The 15,800-nt window shown below is 43.5% G+C and overlaps 1 protein-coding gene across 8 annotated transcripts in view; it reads left to right on the top strand.

Moving 5' to 3' along the window:
- Nucleotides 1-7,844: 7,844 nt before the first annotated feature.
- The window catches only part of LOC147455342 (calcium-dependent mitochondrial ATP-magnesium/phosphate carrier protein 3-like), a 32,997-nt gene continuing 25,041 nt past the window's right edge, over nucleotides 7,845-15,800 (top strand). The window contains exons 1-3 of one of the 8 annotated variants that reach the window (XM_086514141.1): nucleotides 7,845-7,940; nucleotides 8,142-8,233; nucleotides 8,447-8,972. In XM_086514141.1, coding sequence (XP_086370267.1) covers nucleotides 8,513-8,972 — 460 coding nt within the window. In that variant the 5' untranslated portion in view covers nucleotides 7,845-7,940; nucleotides 8,142-8,233; nucleotides 8,447-8,512. Of the gene's footprint in view, nucleotides 8,023-8,141; nucleotides 8,234-8,270; nucleotides 9,027-15,800 lie in introns of those variants that run through there. The other 7 variants (XM_086514139.1, XM_086514142.1, XM_086514138.1 and 4 more) reach the window with 7 other exon arrangements.

The following is a 15,800-nucleotide window of genomic DNA, read 5'->3' as shown; positions in this document are numbered from 1 at the left end:
TGGGAATTCAGTCACTTGTGCCAACAACGCCTCTTATCCAGTTCAGGGAGTTGGAAAGATTGTGCTCACTGCTGCTAATGGCAGTTCCTTCACACTTGTTGATGCACTTTATGTACCTGGGATCAAGAAGAATCTCTTGTCTATATCCGCACTTGCTAGACTTGGACTTGTAGTCAAATTTGTGGATGACAGATGTACTGTTCATGATCTCAGTTTTGGTGATGAAATTGTTGCATCTGGGCTTTTGTGCCGTGGGCTGTATAAGCTCACTTTGTATGACAAGTGTGGACAAAAATTTGCAAATGCTGTTGCAGATTCAAGGGCTATTTCATATGCAAAACTTTGGCATGCACGTTTTGGTCATCTGAATTTTGCCAGTTTGCTGCGTTTGCAGAAATCTGATATGGTTGCTTCTTTGCTGCCTCTTGAAGCACCTGTCAAACATGTTTGTGAAGGCTGTATTCTAGGTAAAATGCAGCGTTCTAAGTTTCCAAAGGATGGTTCAGTTAGGGCCACATGCAGGTTGCAGCTTGTGCATAGTGATGTTTGTGGGCCCATGCAAACTCCGTCCTTGGGCAATTACCTGTACTTCGTGACTTTCATTGATGATTACTCCAGGCATGCATGGGTATTTCCGCTTAAAGCGAAGTCCGAAGTTTTTATGTGCTTCAAACAATTTTTGGCTATTGCTGAAAATGTCTCAAAATGTACTATGGGCACCCTCCGTTCCGATCGAGGGGGGGAGTATATGTCTCATGAATTTAATGCATTTCTGGCTAGTCGTGGGATAAAACACCAATGTACAGTGCCTTATACACCTCAGCAAAATGGTGTTGCTGAGAGGAAAAACAGGTCACTAACGGAAATGGCATGATGTATGGTCAAAAGTCAAGCTTTGCCGCATTCTTTTTGGTTTGAGGCCATCATGTGTGCCACTTATGTACTTAACAGGTGTCCTACGAAAGCTTTGCAGTCTATTACTCCATATGAAGCATGGCATGATAGAAAGCCTTCTATTGAGCACATGCGTGTTTTTGGCTGTTTGGCATATGCTTTGGTGCCACAAGTGCAGCGCAGAAAATTGGATGATAAGGCTGTCAAATGTATTTTTGTTGGTTATAGTGCTGAAAGCAAAGGTTACAGGTTGTATCATCCGCAAACAAAACGTATTCTGGTTTCACGGGATGTAGTGTTTGTGGAAGATTCTGTTCAGCCCTTGCTGTCATGTACTAGAGACAGTAATGTAAGCTCACAGTACATTTATGACACTTTGTTGCCTCTTTTCAGTGGTGGAAATACGAATGTAAGTTCCAATGAGGCAAATGTACAGCCTATGGGGTTTCTGAAAATGTTTTAGAACAGCCTATTACTGATGCAGATGTACATGATGTACTTGATGAGGAAAGGGATGAAAATGAGCAGGCTAGAGGTATGCCAAAATGGCTGGTGCACACATTACGTGACAGTAAATTGGATGCACCTTTATCTAGTCGTACTCGTTCAGGATCTCGCCATGCATCTTATGCATCAGATTGTTATGCTTTGGCTGTGTCTAGTTTACATGATGTTGAGGAGCCTCTGTCTTTTGATGAAGCACAGAATTCAGAAAATTGGATTGCTGCCATGAAATCAGAATATGATGCACTTATAGAGAATGACACATGGACTTTATGTGATTTGCCTCCTGGCAAAAAGGCCATTGGTACAAAGTGGGTTTACAAGTTGAAACGCAAGCCGGATGGTGAGATCGATCGCCATAAGGCTCGACTTGTTGCAAAGGGTTATGCACAACAAAAAGGCATAGATTATGAAGAGACTTTTGCTCCCACTTGTCGTATGACTACTGTGCATTTTCTATGTGCATTTGCAGCTCATTTTGGTTGGGATGTACATCAATCAGACATTGTTACTGCTTTCTTGAATGGTGACATATTTGAGGAAGTTTATGTAACGCAGCCTCGCGGTTTTGTCATAAAAGGACAAGAGGACAAAGTGTGCAAATGTAAGAAGGCTTTGTATGGGTTGAAGCAATCTCCTTGTGCTTGGTATGAGAAAGCTGACACTCATTTGGTTAAACGAGGCTTTCGTAACAGTCCAATAGAAAGCACATTGTATGTAAAGCGTGAGGATGATGTATTTCTCATTGTGGTTCTTTATGTTGATGATTTGCTGATCACTGGACCAAATGAGAGACATATTGCTGAATTTAAGGCTGATTTGAATGCTACTTTCAAGATGAAAGATTTGGGGCTGTTGCATCATTACTTGGGTATACAGTTTAAGCAGTGTGATGGTGGTATTGCCTTGTGTCAGAAAAGTTACATAGAGACATTGCTATGTAAGTTTGGACTTGAGGATTGCAAACCTATTGCCACTCCCATGGAAACTGGTTTGAAGTTGAGTCTACATGATGCTGGCGATCCTGCTGATGTCACTCTTTACCAAACTGCTGTTGGCTGCCTCATTTATGTATGCAACACGAGGCCAGATATTCAGTTTGCAGTCTCGCAGGTCAGCAGATTTATGCATAGCCCAGGGTCTAAGCATTGGCAGGCTGTCAAGAGGATTTTCCGCTACCTTAGTGCCACTTTACATCTTGGCTTGTTTTATCCCAAGGGGGGATCATTGCCGCCAGACTTACATGCTTTTTCGGACTCAGATTGGGCTGGTTGTTTTGACACGCGAGTGTCCACAAGTGGTTTTTGTTTCATGCTTGGCAGTTCATGTATATCATGGTTGAGCAAGAAGCAACCTACTGTGGCCACTTCGAGTTGTGAGGTTGAGTACAGGGCAGTCTTCACAGCTACGGTTGAGTGTGTATGGCTCAGACGCCTTATGGCTGACTTGGGTGTTGGATAGGACACTGCCAACACTATCTACACTGACAGTCAGAGCGCATTGGCAGTTGCAAGGAACCCAGTTTTTCATGCTCGCACAAAGCACATTGAGGTGCATTACCACTATGTCAGGGAGAGGCTCTCAGCAGGAGAGATCAGCTTGGCTTATGTGCCAACACAGGACAACCTTGCAGATCTTTTCACAAAGGCATTGTCTCGTGAGAAGCTTGAAGCTTTCCGCAAAGCTTTGGGCTTACTCCCCTTTGTGGACTGATCCTTTCCTCAGGGCATGGCACTTCCCTTTACTCATGTGCCAGCTCTCGTTCACCGCATCACTCCAGGGGGGATTTGTTACCATATACATGTGGTAGTGATGTGTTTGAACACATTAGGACCGCCGGGGCATTTTTTTCCCTCTTTAGGAGGTTTTTTCCCCCGTGCATTGTATATACGCCCATCACTCTAGGGCTATCTATCTTTCCATTGCACACTAAGTAACACACTCTCTATTGTGTGCCTTGAGCTTCCTTCGTCTTCTCCAAGCTGTGTGTGTTTCTCTGCAACCCTAATTCCAACAGTTCCATGGCGAGGTAGTTTGAGTTTGAGTTGTCAAATGTGAATGGAAGGCACCAGCTTTGAAGAGAAGTCATGAAGGAACCATCTCTGAGGAAATTGCACGGGCTCGTAGGATGCAACATTCTAGTAGGAAGACCCCCTAGCTTCTCTCTCTCTCTCTCTCTCTCTCTCTCTCTCTCTCTCTCTCTCTCTCTCTCTCTCTCTCTCTCTCTCTCTTGCTAGGTGTGGATAGGGGATTCTAAATTAAGATGGCCAAGGGCCTATCTAAAGGGTGGTAGGCTGGAGAATCCTCATGGAAATTCCCAAGGAGTCTCACACTGGTATCAAGGTTTCAGGCTATTCTTGGAAAAGGGGGGTGTGGCCCTAAGTTTGAGGGAGTTTTTTGCATGATCAGTGCAGAGCCGCAAAGGTCGGGAGGGAGTCAAAGCTCAACCTCCATGAAACCGTGAGCAAAAGAGCTCATTGGGAGCTCATGGTCACTACGAAGAAAACCTGTCAAGGGAGCAGTGTCGATAGAGCAACAGAGTGCTCTCTCTCTCTCTCTCTCTCTCTCTCTCTCTTTCCCTCTCTCTCTCTCTCTCTCTCTCTCTCTCTCTCTCACACACACACACACACACACACACACACACACACACACACACACACACACACACACACACACACACACACACACACACACACACACACACACACACACACAAACTCCTCTTGACCGCTCTGCAGATCACTGCCATCGCCAACACAAGAGATTTTTTGAGTTCCCTTTCCCACTAGTGGCCGCTCGAAGCCAAAGGGTGACCACTCTTAATTTATTAAGGGGGTGTACACACACCCAACCCCTTACCTACACAGTCGACAGAGGATACACGAAAAATGAGCAGTATCAAGAAAGCAATCATCATCGAATTTCTAACAATAATCAGTTTTGGATTTTCAAACAGTCTGAAGATTCCAACACATATTGGGTTTCTTCCCAAAAAGTAGGAAGTGCATAAAGGTGAAATTACCTCTTGCTCCATCGTCTCGCTTTAGAACCTTCAAATGACATGAGTGAGAGGGGCCCTCATAAAATTTGCTCCACACTGGCTAAACCGAACTCCGTGAGTTCCTAGACCATGTTGTATCCCATGTGACGACATGTGCCAAACAAAACCCCACATGTAGGTCCATAGCTGCATAATGCAGCAACAACAATTTATTCTGGACACTACGGCCAAAAATTCTTTGCCCCTACATGACCTTTTTATGTCTCTGAAGAGAAAAGTGGATGAAAGTAATGAAGTTTTTACATCCTACTTGAGAAATCAATTAAAGCATATTTGAAAATGAAATAAAACCAAATCAGATGCATACCTGGAGGTTGAACATAGCATTCACTTACCCGTAGTCAAATGAGCCAAGCAGCACTAATTGAAAGATTAGTGAAAATCAAGCAGTATTGCACTGGTAACCATGGGTGTTGCCTTTGCAATCCAAACCGCTTGGCTAAAATCAGGAATGTCAAACCCCTTGGTTAGACTCTTTATGTAAACTACTCAAGCTAGTAGCCAACGATGACCAACATAAGCTAACGTGTCTACTAGTGATTGGAATCAACATGGAAAGTTGAACTTGTCCACTAGCCCTTGGCAAATTGAGGCCTTCTTTCCTTGAAAGTCAATTTTGATGAGATCAAATTGTGACCCTCATAACCTATGGAGTGATTGTATATTAGTTGGGTCATACCCAACTATAATGATGGCACAGGAAAAAGTGTACCTAAGTTGCCCAATACTGCTAGCATACAGTTGTTGCCAATTACTCTTGAAAACCTATCAGATCTTGTTAAACGGCATTGGGCTGATTACGACTATTTCTGAGTACATCGAGTTCAGAAAAATTACCTAGTAGCCATGCCCTTACACGCATGATCAAAACTAGCAACAGACCTTGCCTTTGCACCAAAATTTTAACTTGTTGATCTTCATTCGTAGATTCCTATTAAATAACTTCATATATGGATTAAAGAAACCGACATAAATGACATAGGATAATTGATGATCATGTTGATATCGGAACACCCCTTTGAAATGCCTTGCATTGTTGTAGTCTTGATTCCCTTACTGAAATCTATGCCTTGGCAGCTACAAGAACCAGCTTTGCTTGAATTTGTCAAGCCAATGGTAGGACCGAACAGCATGCCAAAGGCATAGATTTCAGTAAGGGAATCAAGGGCCTTTGGCATGCTGTTCGGTCCTACCATTGACTTGACAAATTCAAGCAAAGCTCGTTCTTGTAGCTGCCAAGGCATAGATTTCAGTAAGGGAATCAAGACTACAACGATGCAAGGCATTTCAAAGGGGTGTTCCGATATCAACATGATCATCAATTATCCTATGTCATTTATGTCGGTTTCTTTAATCCATATATGAAGTTATTTAATAGGAATCTATGAATGAAGATCAACAAGTTAAAATTTTGGTGCAAAGGCAAGGTCTGTTGCTAGTTTTGATCATGCGTGTAAGGGCATGGCTCCTAGGTAATGTTTCTGAACTCGATGTACTCAGAAATAGTCGTAATTAGCCCAATGTCGTTTAGCAAGATCTGATAGGTTTTCAAGAGTAATTGGCAACAACTGTATGCTAGCAGTATCAGGCAACTTAGGTACACTTTTTCCTGTGCCATCATTATAGTTGGGTATGACCCAACTAATATACAATCACTCCATAGGTTATGAGGGTCACAATTTGATCTCATCAAAATTGACTTTCAAGGAAAGAAGGCCTCAATTTGCCAAGGGCTAGTGGACAAGTTCAACTTTCCATGTTGATTCCAATCACTAGTAGACACGTTAGCTTATGTTGGTCATCGTTGGCTACTAGCTTGAGTAGTTTACATAAAGAGTCTAACCAAGGGGTTTGACATTCCTGATTTTAGCCAAGCGGTTTGGATTGCAAAGGCAACACCCATGGTTACCAGTGCAATACTGCTTGATTTTCACTAATCTTTCAATTAGTGCTGCTTGGCTCATTTGACTACGGGTAAGTGAATGCTATGTTCAACCTCCAGGTATGCATCTGATTTGGTTTTATTTCATTTTCAAATATGCTTTAATTGATTTCTCAAGTAGGATGTAAAAACTTCATTACTTTCATCCACTTTTCTCTTCAGAGACATAAAAAGGTCATGTAGGGGCAAAGAATTTTTGGCCGTAGTGTCCAGAATAAATTGTTGTTGCTGCATTATGCAGCTATGGACCTACATGTGGGGTTTTGTTTGGCACATGTCGTCACATGGGATACAACATGGTCTAGGAACTCACGGAGTTCGGTTTAGCCAGTGTGGAGCAAAGTTTATGAGGGCCCCTCTCACTCATGTCATTTGAAGGTTCTAAAGCGAGACGATGGAGCAAGAGGTAATTTCACCTTTATGCACTTCCTACTTTTTGGGAAGAAACCCAATATGTGTTGGAATCTTCAGACTGTCTGAAAATCCAAAACTGATTATTGTTAGAAATTCGATGATGATTGCTTTCTTGATACTGCTCATTTTTCGTGTATCCTCTGTCGACTGTGTAGGTAAGGGGTTGGGTGTGTGTACACCCCCTTAATAAATTAAGAGTGGTCACCCTTTGGCTTCGAGCGGCCACTAGTGGGAAAGGGAACTCAAAAAATCTCTTGTGTTGGCGATGGCAGTGATCTGCAGAGCGGTCAAGAGGAGTTTGTGTGTGTGTGTGTGTGTGTGTGAGAGAGAGAGAGAGAGAGAGAGAGAGAGAGAGAGAGAGAGAGAGAGAGAGAGAGAGAGAGAGAGCACTCTGTTGCTCTATCGACACTGCTCCCTTGACAGGTTTTCTTCGTAGTGACCATGAGCTCCCAATGAGCTCTTCTGCTCACGGTTTCATGGAGGTTGAGCTTTGGCTCCCTCCCGACCTTTGTGGCTCTGCACTGCTCATGCAAAAAACTCCCTCAAACTTAGGGCCACACCCCCCTTTTCCAAGAATAGCCTGAGACCTTGATACCAGTGTGAGACTCCTTGGGAATTTCCATGAGGATTCTCCAGCCTACCACCCTTTAGATAGGCCCTTGGCCATCTTAATTTAGAATCCCCTATCCACACCTAGAGAGAGAGAGAGAGAGAGAGAGAGAGAGAGAGAGAGAGAGAGAGAGAAAAGCTAGGGGGTCTTCCTACTAGAATGTTGCATCCTACGAGCCCGTGCAATTTCCTCAGAGATGGTTCCTTCATGACTTCTCTTCAAAGCTGGTGCCTTCCATTCACATTTGACAACTCAAACTCAAACTGCCTCGCCATGGAACGTCTTGGCCTCAAATTATGGGTTACATTTTAAGAAGTGCAAAATGAAGCAAATCTCCTTTCTCCAAAATGACTTTATTTCTTTGTTTCTTTGTTTCTTTGGTTGATACAAGAGGGCATTTATCGTGCAATGTTGACACCACTTGTCGGCAAGCCGAGCTCCCGCTCCACATTTGCGCCACCAATCATCTCCTTTCTATCAGAGACATTTTTTCTCTCCTCCGCTCTTTGGGCCAGGTATGGACATTGGAATCTGATGGGCATTTTCCAGCTGGATACGAGGCTGTGAGGGACTGCGTGTGTTTGTGTGTGCGTACATGTGCGTGCTCTCTCTCTCTCTCTCTCTCTCTCTCTCTCTCTCTCTCTCTCTTCCCCCGGTCCCGGTCTTCCTGTCATCGACCTATCAAATTGATCATCACATGATTTCTTACTCCGCAGGCCCTAAGCATGGACACAACTTGTTGAAGCAGGATGAGGCGATGGCGCCTGTAGCTGAAAGGTTATCACAGCGCCATCCGTAGCTCCAGCAGGTGCACTGAAATTTAGCGTTTTTAATCGACGTCATAGGCATAAATTCTGTCACATGTCTTTCACAGGATGTTTTTATTGAGGATATCAAAGCGCTGCAAGCATCAAGGGCATAGTTGGATTTGATGCAGTTCAAGAATTGATTGTTTCTGTCTCTGAAGAACGTGATAGGCATGAATTCTGTCACATGTCTTTGAAAGGATATTTTTATTCAGGATATCAAAGTGCGGCAAGCATCAAGGGTTTGGATTTGTGGAATTTGTAATTGGCTGCTGGCAGAGATGACAGAAAGTTGCAACAATGACTCAGGGAAGAAAGTCTCATTAGCAGAAATCGAATCTATTGGCATAACCAAAACGCGCTCCATATGCAACCCTGTCCCTCGGTCCACTCCAGTCACCTTAACTGAGGTTCTTTTAGCCCTTCAAGAAACTAAAGAGGAAAGAGCTCATCGTATTCGCAACCTTTTTGAGTTTTTTGACATTGCTCACAAGGGTTTCTTGGATCATTCAGATATCGAACAAGGCTTCAAAGCTCTTGCCATCCCGACCCAGTATAAGTATGCTCGGGATTTGCTAGATGTCTGTGATTCTAATCATGATGGTCGTGTGGAATTTGAGGAATTTCTCAAGTATATGGACACAAAAGAGCTAGAACTGTACAGTATATTCAGAGAGATTGATGTCAAGCACAATGGATGCATTCTTCCTGAGGAGCTTCGGGCAGCCTTACAACAAGCAGGTTTCCACAACATTTCGCTTTTTGATTCAGTCACATAACCACAGCTATAAATGGGTAAAGTAGTAGCATTTCTAGAGTCTCACTCTCAATATTCTGTTTTCATTGAGTTGTTTTAGTTGTGCTTAGAGAAGCCATTCAAAGGGTTATATGAGGGTTACATGAAGGTCTAGTTGCTGATCTTAGGTTTTTGTAAGGACGTTGATCATCACACGCAGTGGTCACGCGCAAGAAAGAAGTGAGTTATGGTGCTTCCATTTGGAGTTCTTTGACATTCTTGAGAACAGTTGATGGCACATGTTACCACTTAAAGGAAAATTTGAGTTATGGTGCTTCCTTATCTCACCTTATTTGTTCTTGCTCAAAAGTATTGGTTCATAGAGCCACGAGAAAGAGATATGACCACTTCCCAGAAAACTGTAGCAAGATACTTATAGCATAAGTAAGATCAGGTCGAGTGCCAGCCAAATAAAGTAGAGAACTACGAGATGGAGTGTATTCCGTTGCATCTTCGTGAGCAATATTCTCATCTTTGGACAACTTAGAATTAGGACACATAGGACAAGATAACGAACAACAATTGAGACTAGCTTTGTCTACAATACCATCGCTTTACACCAATTACCTTCTTGTGGGATAGATGTTGCACAAGTATTATTCGCCTCAATTGACAATCTCTCTGCTATCATAGCTTATGTTAGGCTTTTGGGTTAATCTCCTAGATGTATGTGAGCATGTCACTTGCACATTGGCTCGATGTGCCATGTGGACACGCTACTTTGGCCTAGAGCCAACCCACGGACTAGGCAAGCCTAGGGGATGGTATACGAGCACCTTTCTTTTTGCTAGACCTCCATGTCCGGACAACCCAGCTGCGATCTTAAAATGCCACGCAAGAGGGCATGAGAGAGAGCGAGATGCTTGGATAGAAAAGAGGGGGAGAAACGCTAGGTGAGAGGAGGGAGATGGCCATGAAGAAGACCAAAGACGTTGATGATACTAGGGGTGGCCTAATGATTCCCTATAGAGGGCCCCAACCAAACTGCCCTACCCACAATCTATATACATGGGGGCATCTATAAAAATGCCACATCATTAGCAAAATAAGATTATTGATGGCATGGTAGTGTAAGAAGAGGGATCCAGCTTCTTACTCCCCTAGGTCTTCCACAACGAGGATAGATGAGGGCACCTATGAAAATGCCACAACACCAACTAAATATATGGCACCGATGCCTTGCTAGCCTAAGAACATGGATCCAGCCTCTTGCCAGCCTACTCAGCAGGCATCTACATGGCTCACCTCACAGGCCATGTAAATACTTCTACCTCACATACAGGCAGACACATCCACAAAATAGCCCTCTGCTAATATGCTTGTGGGAGATATTGGAGCCACCACGTGCCACATGATAGGAGGTGAAATTCTAATAGTCACTCTTAGCTTCTAAGCATTAAACCAATTCAGGAGAGTTGAAGTGTGAGTGGCTTCTGAGGTAGAGTTTTGGTAAAGATGTCAATGGCATTATCCAATTGGAACAGTACGCAAGCCATTTAGTATCATCCAAAGATTGTCTCAAACAAATCGATATTGTTTGTATCTTTGTATTGTTCATCCTCGAATGAAACACCGGATTCTGTGCAGCTAGTGGTACTAAGGGATCTGGCGATGACGACGGTTGATCTGCTGCTTTGTGCTGATGTTGGTCAGAAACGCCATGGTGCTTTGGATGATGGTGAAAAACGTTAGGGGTGCTGGAGGAGGTATACCATCCAAAGATTGTCTCAAACAAATCGACATTGTTTGTATCTTTGTATTGTTCATCCTCGCATGAAACACCGGATTTCGTGCAGCTAGTGGTACCGAGGGATCTGGTGATGACGAGGGTTGATCTGCTGCTTTGTGCTGATGCTGGTAAAAAACGTCATGGTGCTTTGGATGATGGTGAAAAACGTTAGGGGTGCTGGAGGAGGTATTGTTGCTGGTGCTAAATGGACTATCTTCTTATTTTTTGAGTAATTTCTATTTAATGACATTAGGATATTTAAATGTGTACACTTTAAAGTTAGGAACTATAGAGTTACTGGAACTGATAAAAGCCATAAGAACAGACATCTTTGATGTGTCATATGATGGGTGACATTAAGTATCGTGAAGGAGTTGTTTTGTAAGTTTGTTGAGAGGGACTGGGGAATGGGTATTCCCAATGCGTCAAAGGATGGGTGACCGGAGCATCGTATAAGGAATATTCCATTGGTTTGGGAGGAAATAAGAACTGGGTAAAGGATTGCACAAGAATGAAGATGGTTTTTGAGAAGCTTTCGATAAAAAGCAGGATGTTTTAAAGTGCTTTTCCAGGAAAACATATGCTTCCATGCAAGTAAATCTATGTTTGCATTGCATCTGTGCATGAAGTTGCATCTAGGGACGCCTAGGGAGTTTTGTGTAGCATTAGTTTTCAGCTCACAAGTTTTTATTGAGTTTTTGAGTTTTTGGATGCAGAGTCTCGGAGAGTTGGACCCTTGGGGTGTTTTACCTTTGTGAAGCAATAATAAAGAAATACCGGAAGGGGCACCAATCTTTGGGGCTAGTGCATCTAGGGACAAAATTCTGCATTCCATGTTGACACACTCTCTCTCTCTCTCTCTCTCTCTCTCTCTCTCTCTCTCTCTCTTCAAGTTTGGTTCAGTTATTTGTAGATCTTGTTCGTGTGTTGCTCTTGATCTTTGGCGTGGGGTATCCATATCTACTACAACACCTTCTCCCAAAAAGCTGCTCCTTCCAAAAAGCACTTTCTCTAAAGCAACCTCTGTAGAAAGCTTCTTCTTCTAAAGCAATTTCTGAAAAAAAAAGCCTTCTTGTTCTTGATTGGATTCTCTGTCCGAATCCATGTGTGTGTTGCAAAACGTTGAAGTGGATTCTTCGCGAAGAAGAATCGACTGAATCTGCGATACCACTATAATTGGGTTGGCATTGACAAGGCGGTAATCTCACAACAACACATGAACAAAGAAAATTTAGTACTTCAGTGTGGAAACGAGAACATCACAATTGCAGTGGAGACCCGAAGTGGAGGAGTTTCGCTTCCAGATGCATTGGTCCCAATAGCTTTTTTTGGTATTTATTTTTATATTAAGTAATCCACAAAGTACAATTGCCGAGGAGTCACACTGTAGATGTGCAACCATGCATTGATCTCCTAGAATTGACTCCCAAGGCTCATATTTAAAGGCACCTAGCGCAAAAGCAATTGATTAACCCCAAAAGCAACTGCTTAAAAATAGGCCGCCCAATATCTGGCTCCACACTAATCTCCTAGAACCGACTCCCAAGGCTCATATTTAAAGGCACCTAGCACAAAAGCAATTGATTAACGCGACTGCTAAAAAATAGGCCGCCTATCAGGAGGCTGTGACAACCACTAACCTGGTACATGTTGGGTATTTTAAAGCATGGTTGGTTATGCGCCTGGAAACTAGTAGTACATGCCATGAACAGTCTTTGGAGGTATGCAAGGCATGGTGCCAAACTCCATGTAAGGTAATATCGGTTTACAACCAGGGTTTCAGTGCAATCAGGGCGAGTTTGTGGTGCCACAGGCCGCTTTTGGTATGGCTGGTTTTTCTGACCAGCAGGAAAATATGGCACCAGGGAACGTGTAACAAACTGTTGACGTGTCAAAGCCTAAAGAATGGAGCCAACTTACAGATGTGGCCGAGGGGCCTAAACTATCACAAAGTGATGATGTGGCTGTCCGAGAGCAAAAACCCTAATCCTAATTTGTGCTAGAAACCCTAACTGCTGAAACCCTAATTCTGGAAACCCTAACCCTAAAACCTGCAAATTCTAATTCTGAAAACCCTAAGCCTAAAATCTGCAAACCCTAATTTTGTTGCCAAAAACCCTAAAACTACAGAAACCCTAATCCTCACCCTAACCCTAACCCTAAGGGCAACAAGGAGATTTCCGAAAGTTGCGCTGGCATGATGACGTGGCAGGCTGTACGGATTTTCGTGATTTACGTTGACAGCTTTTTGGCTTTGCTTTTGGACAAGAAGCTTTTGAGTTTTAAAGGCTTTTTATTGTAACTGCTTTTTAGGCCAAGGGCCTTTAAATATGAGGTTAGGGCTCATTGTCTGGCATGCTTCTTAGAGAAGGTGCAGAGTTTCGAGTACTGGCTTGTACTGTGTTGATGCAATATAAAGAAATACTAAAAGGGACTCCAAGGTTTGGGGCCAATGCTCTCTGGGGTGGAATTCCGCCACTCTGTGTTGCATGTCGTCTCTCTCTCTCTCTCTCTCTCAATTCAGTTGTTATTGAAGTGCTAAAAGTCTGTGTTCAGTCTGCTCTTTTCTATTGGCACGTGGTGCCTGCCTTGTGACAGTGGTATCAGAGCATCAAGCGTGTGCTTTTTTGAAAGCATACTGGTCCTACAAAAGAGCACAGAGCTATTGATGAAATTTTATTGGAGAGATTCTCGCCCTCGAACCCGGACTTATTAGCCACTCCCACCCTTACTTCATCGCGCATCGGACGTGCTCCCGTCTTCACCGCTCATGTCTTACAAGGCACAAGCCATAAAGATCACTTACAAGAGAAGGATCCATATTTGTTTCGAGTCACAGTTTTTCTCAGAAGCACTGCCATGCAGATGTTGATGTCTACAGCTACCAAGCTGCACACTTCCAAGCACTTGGCAAGCTTTCAAGAAAAATTTTGCCCGAAGTTATATGGGTTCTGACATCTTCCTTTGGAGTGCAACTTCTGGCAGAGTGGGGTATCCTGAAATGCCTGCCATGGAAACCCTAGCAGATTATAGCTTGAAATTTCTAGACATCTCTCAGCAGGTGTCTCTTGTTGATAACCTCGGAGGTTCAATGCGATTGCTATCTTGGGACTACCATCGTCGCCAAAGAAACACTGTCTGTCCAAGAGCTGATGGACCATGTTGTGCTCGGCTCCGGCCTCTTAGAAGGAACCTAACCCTAATTTTTGGTGCAGGTTTCAAGATGGAAAGTCAGCGACTTTTCGAGCTCGACTGATGTCAAGATTGCTTTTCAAGTTTGAGTTCTGTTTGATCTTGTTTGGTGATCTTGTTTGGAATTTATTTCAAATGGATGGTATCTGTTTTGAACCTGTTTTGGTGCCGATTTGAATTGTTTGACTCTGGTTTGATACTGGTTTCAATGATTGGTGATTTTACTCCCGGGTGGAGAAGTGAGAAATACTGTTTTGATATTGTTTGAACCTCAGAACGACGCAGGCCGATGCCTCGGGAGTGTTTCGTTGTATGTTTGAAAACCTCGGAACGACGCAGGCTGATGCCTAGGGAGCGTTTCGTTGTATGCTAGAAAACCTTCGAACAACGCAGGTCGATGCCTGGGGAGTGTTTGGTTGTATGCTTGAACCTCCAAGCGACGTAGACTGCGATCTGGGGAGCGTTTGGTTGTACAGTCCTCTGAGCTCATGGCCCGGACCTTTTTAGGTTATTTGCAGGGGCAGTGACGAGGTAGTCATTGAGTAGCTTCATACCGTCGGGGGAGTGCTCAGGGGCGCTGTTTGTTGTGTCTTGTAACATGCATATGTGAGCATTTGTGTTGCATTGTGATGTGTCAATTACTGAATATTCCTAAGTGGATGAGATTGCCTGGGTATGTAATTTTAGTGCATCAAGACACCCATGGAAGATCAATACGGTTTGGGTGTGATGGCTAATTTTACTACGTCGGAATATCAAGAGTTTCGATCTCGACGAAAGGAGAAGCTAACTCCTTGATCAAAAGAGCAGAAAGGAGAAGCTAACTCCTTGATCAAAACAGCCGAAAGGAGAAGCTAACTCCTTGATCAAAAGAGCAGAAAGGAGAAGCTAACTCCTTAATGAAAAGAGCAGACTGATTGTCCCTCGGAATGTCCCTCGGAAATTTTTGAGCTAACTTGAGTTGTTTTGCAGATATGCTGTAATCGCGGATGATTACTCTCTTTCAAGAAGGGGAGATGTAACAAACTGCTGAGGTGTCAAAGCCTAAAGAATGGAGCCAACTTACAGATGTGGCCGAGGGGCCTAATCTGTCACAAAGTGATGACGTGGCCGTCCGAGAGCAAAAACCCTAACCCTAATTTTGCCCAAAACCCTAACTGTTGAAACCCTAATTCTGGAAACCCTAACCCTAAAACCTGCAAACCCTAATTTTGGAAACCCTAACCCTAAAACTTGCAAACCCTAATTTTGTTGCAAAAAACCCTAAAATTGCAAAAACCGAACCCTAACCCTAAGGGTAGCAGGGGGATTTCTGAAAATTGCGCTGCCATGATGACGTGGCAGGTTGTACGGATTTCCGTGATTTACGCCGGCAGCTTTTTGGCTTTGCTTTTGGACCAGAAGCTTTTGAGTTTTAAAGGCTTTTTACTGTAACTGCTTTTCAGGCCAAGGGCATTTAAATATGAGGTTAGGGCTTATTCTTTGGCATGCTTCCTGGAGAAGGTGCAAAGTCTCGAGTACCGGCTTGTACTGTGTTGATGCAATATAAAGAAATACCGAAAGGGGCGCCAAGGTTTGGGGTCAATACTCTCTGGGGTGCCAAGGTTTGGGGTCAATACTCTCTGGGGTGGAATTCCGCCACTTCGTGTCGCGTGTCGTCTCTCTCTCTCTCAATTCAGTTGTTATTGAAGTGCTAAAAGTCTGTGTTCAGTCTGCTCTTTTCTATTGGCACGTGGTGCCTGCCTGTGACAGAACCAAAATGTTAACGACCAAGGAACACAGATGATCCCCACCACTCTACCCATGTTGTAGACACTTCCCTATGATAAATTGGGAGTGTTGGAAAAGCCAA

Source organism: Adiantum capillus-veneris, chromosome 6 (genome assembly GCF_014529385.1).
Source record: "Adiantum capillus-veneris isolate H3 chromosome 6, ASM1452938v2, whole genome shotgun sequence".
Classification (NCBI taxonomy): Eukaryota; Viridiplantae; Streptophyta; class Polypodiopsida; order Polypodiales; family Pteridaceae; genus Adiantum; species Adiantum capillus-veneris.
The sequence above is the reverse complement of the archived record's forward strand: the minus strand, read 5'-3'. Positions and strand labels throughout refer to the sequence as shown.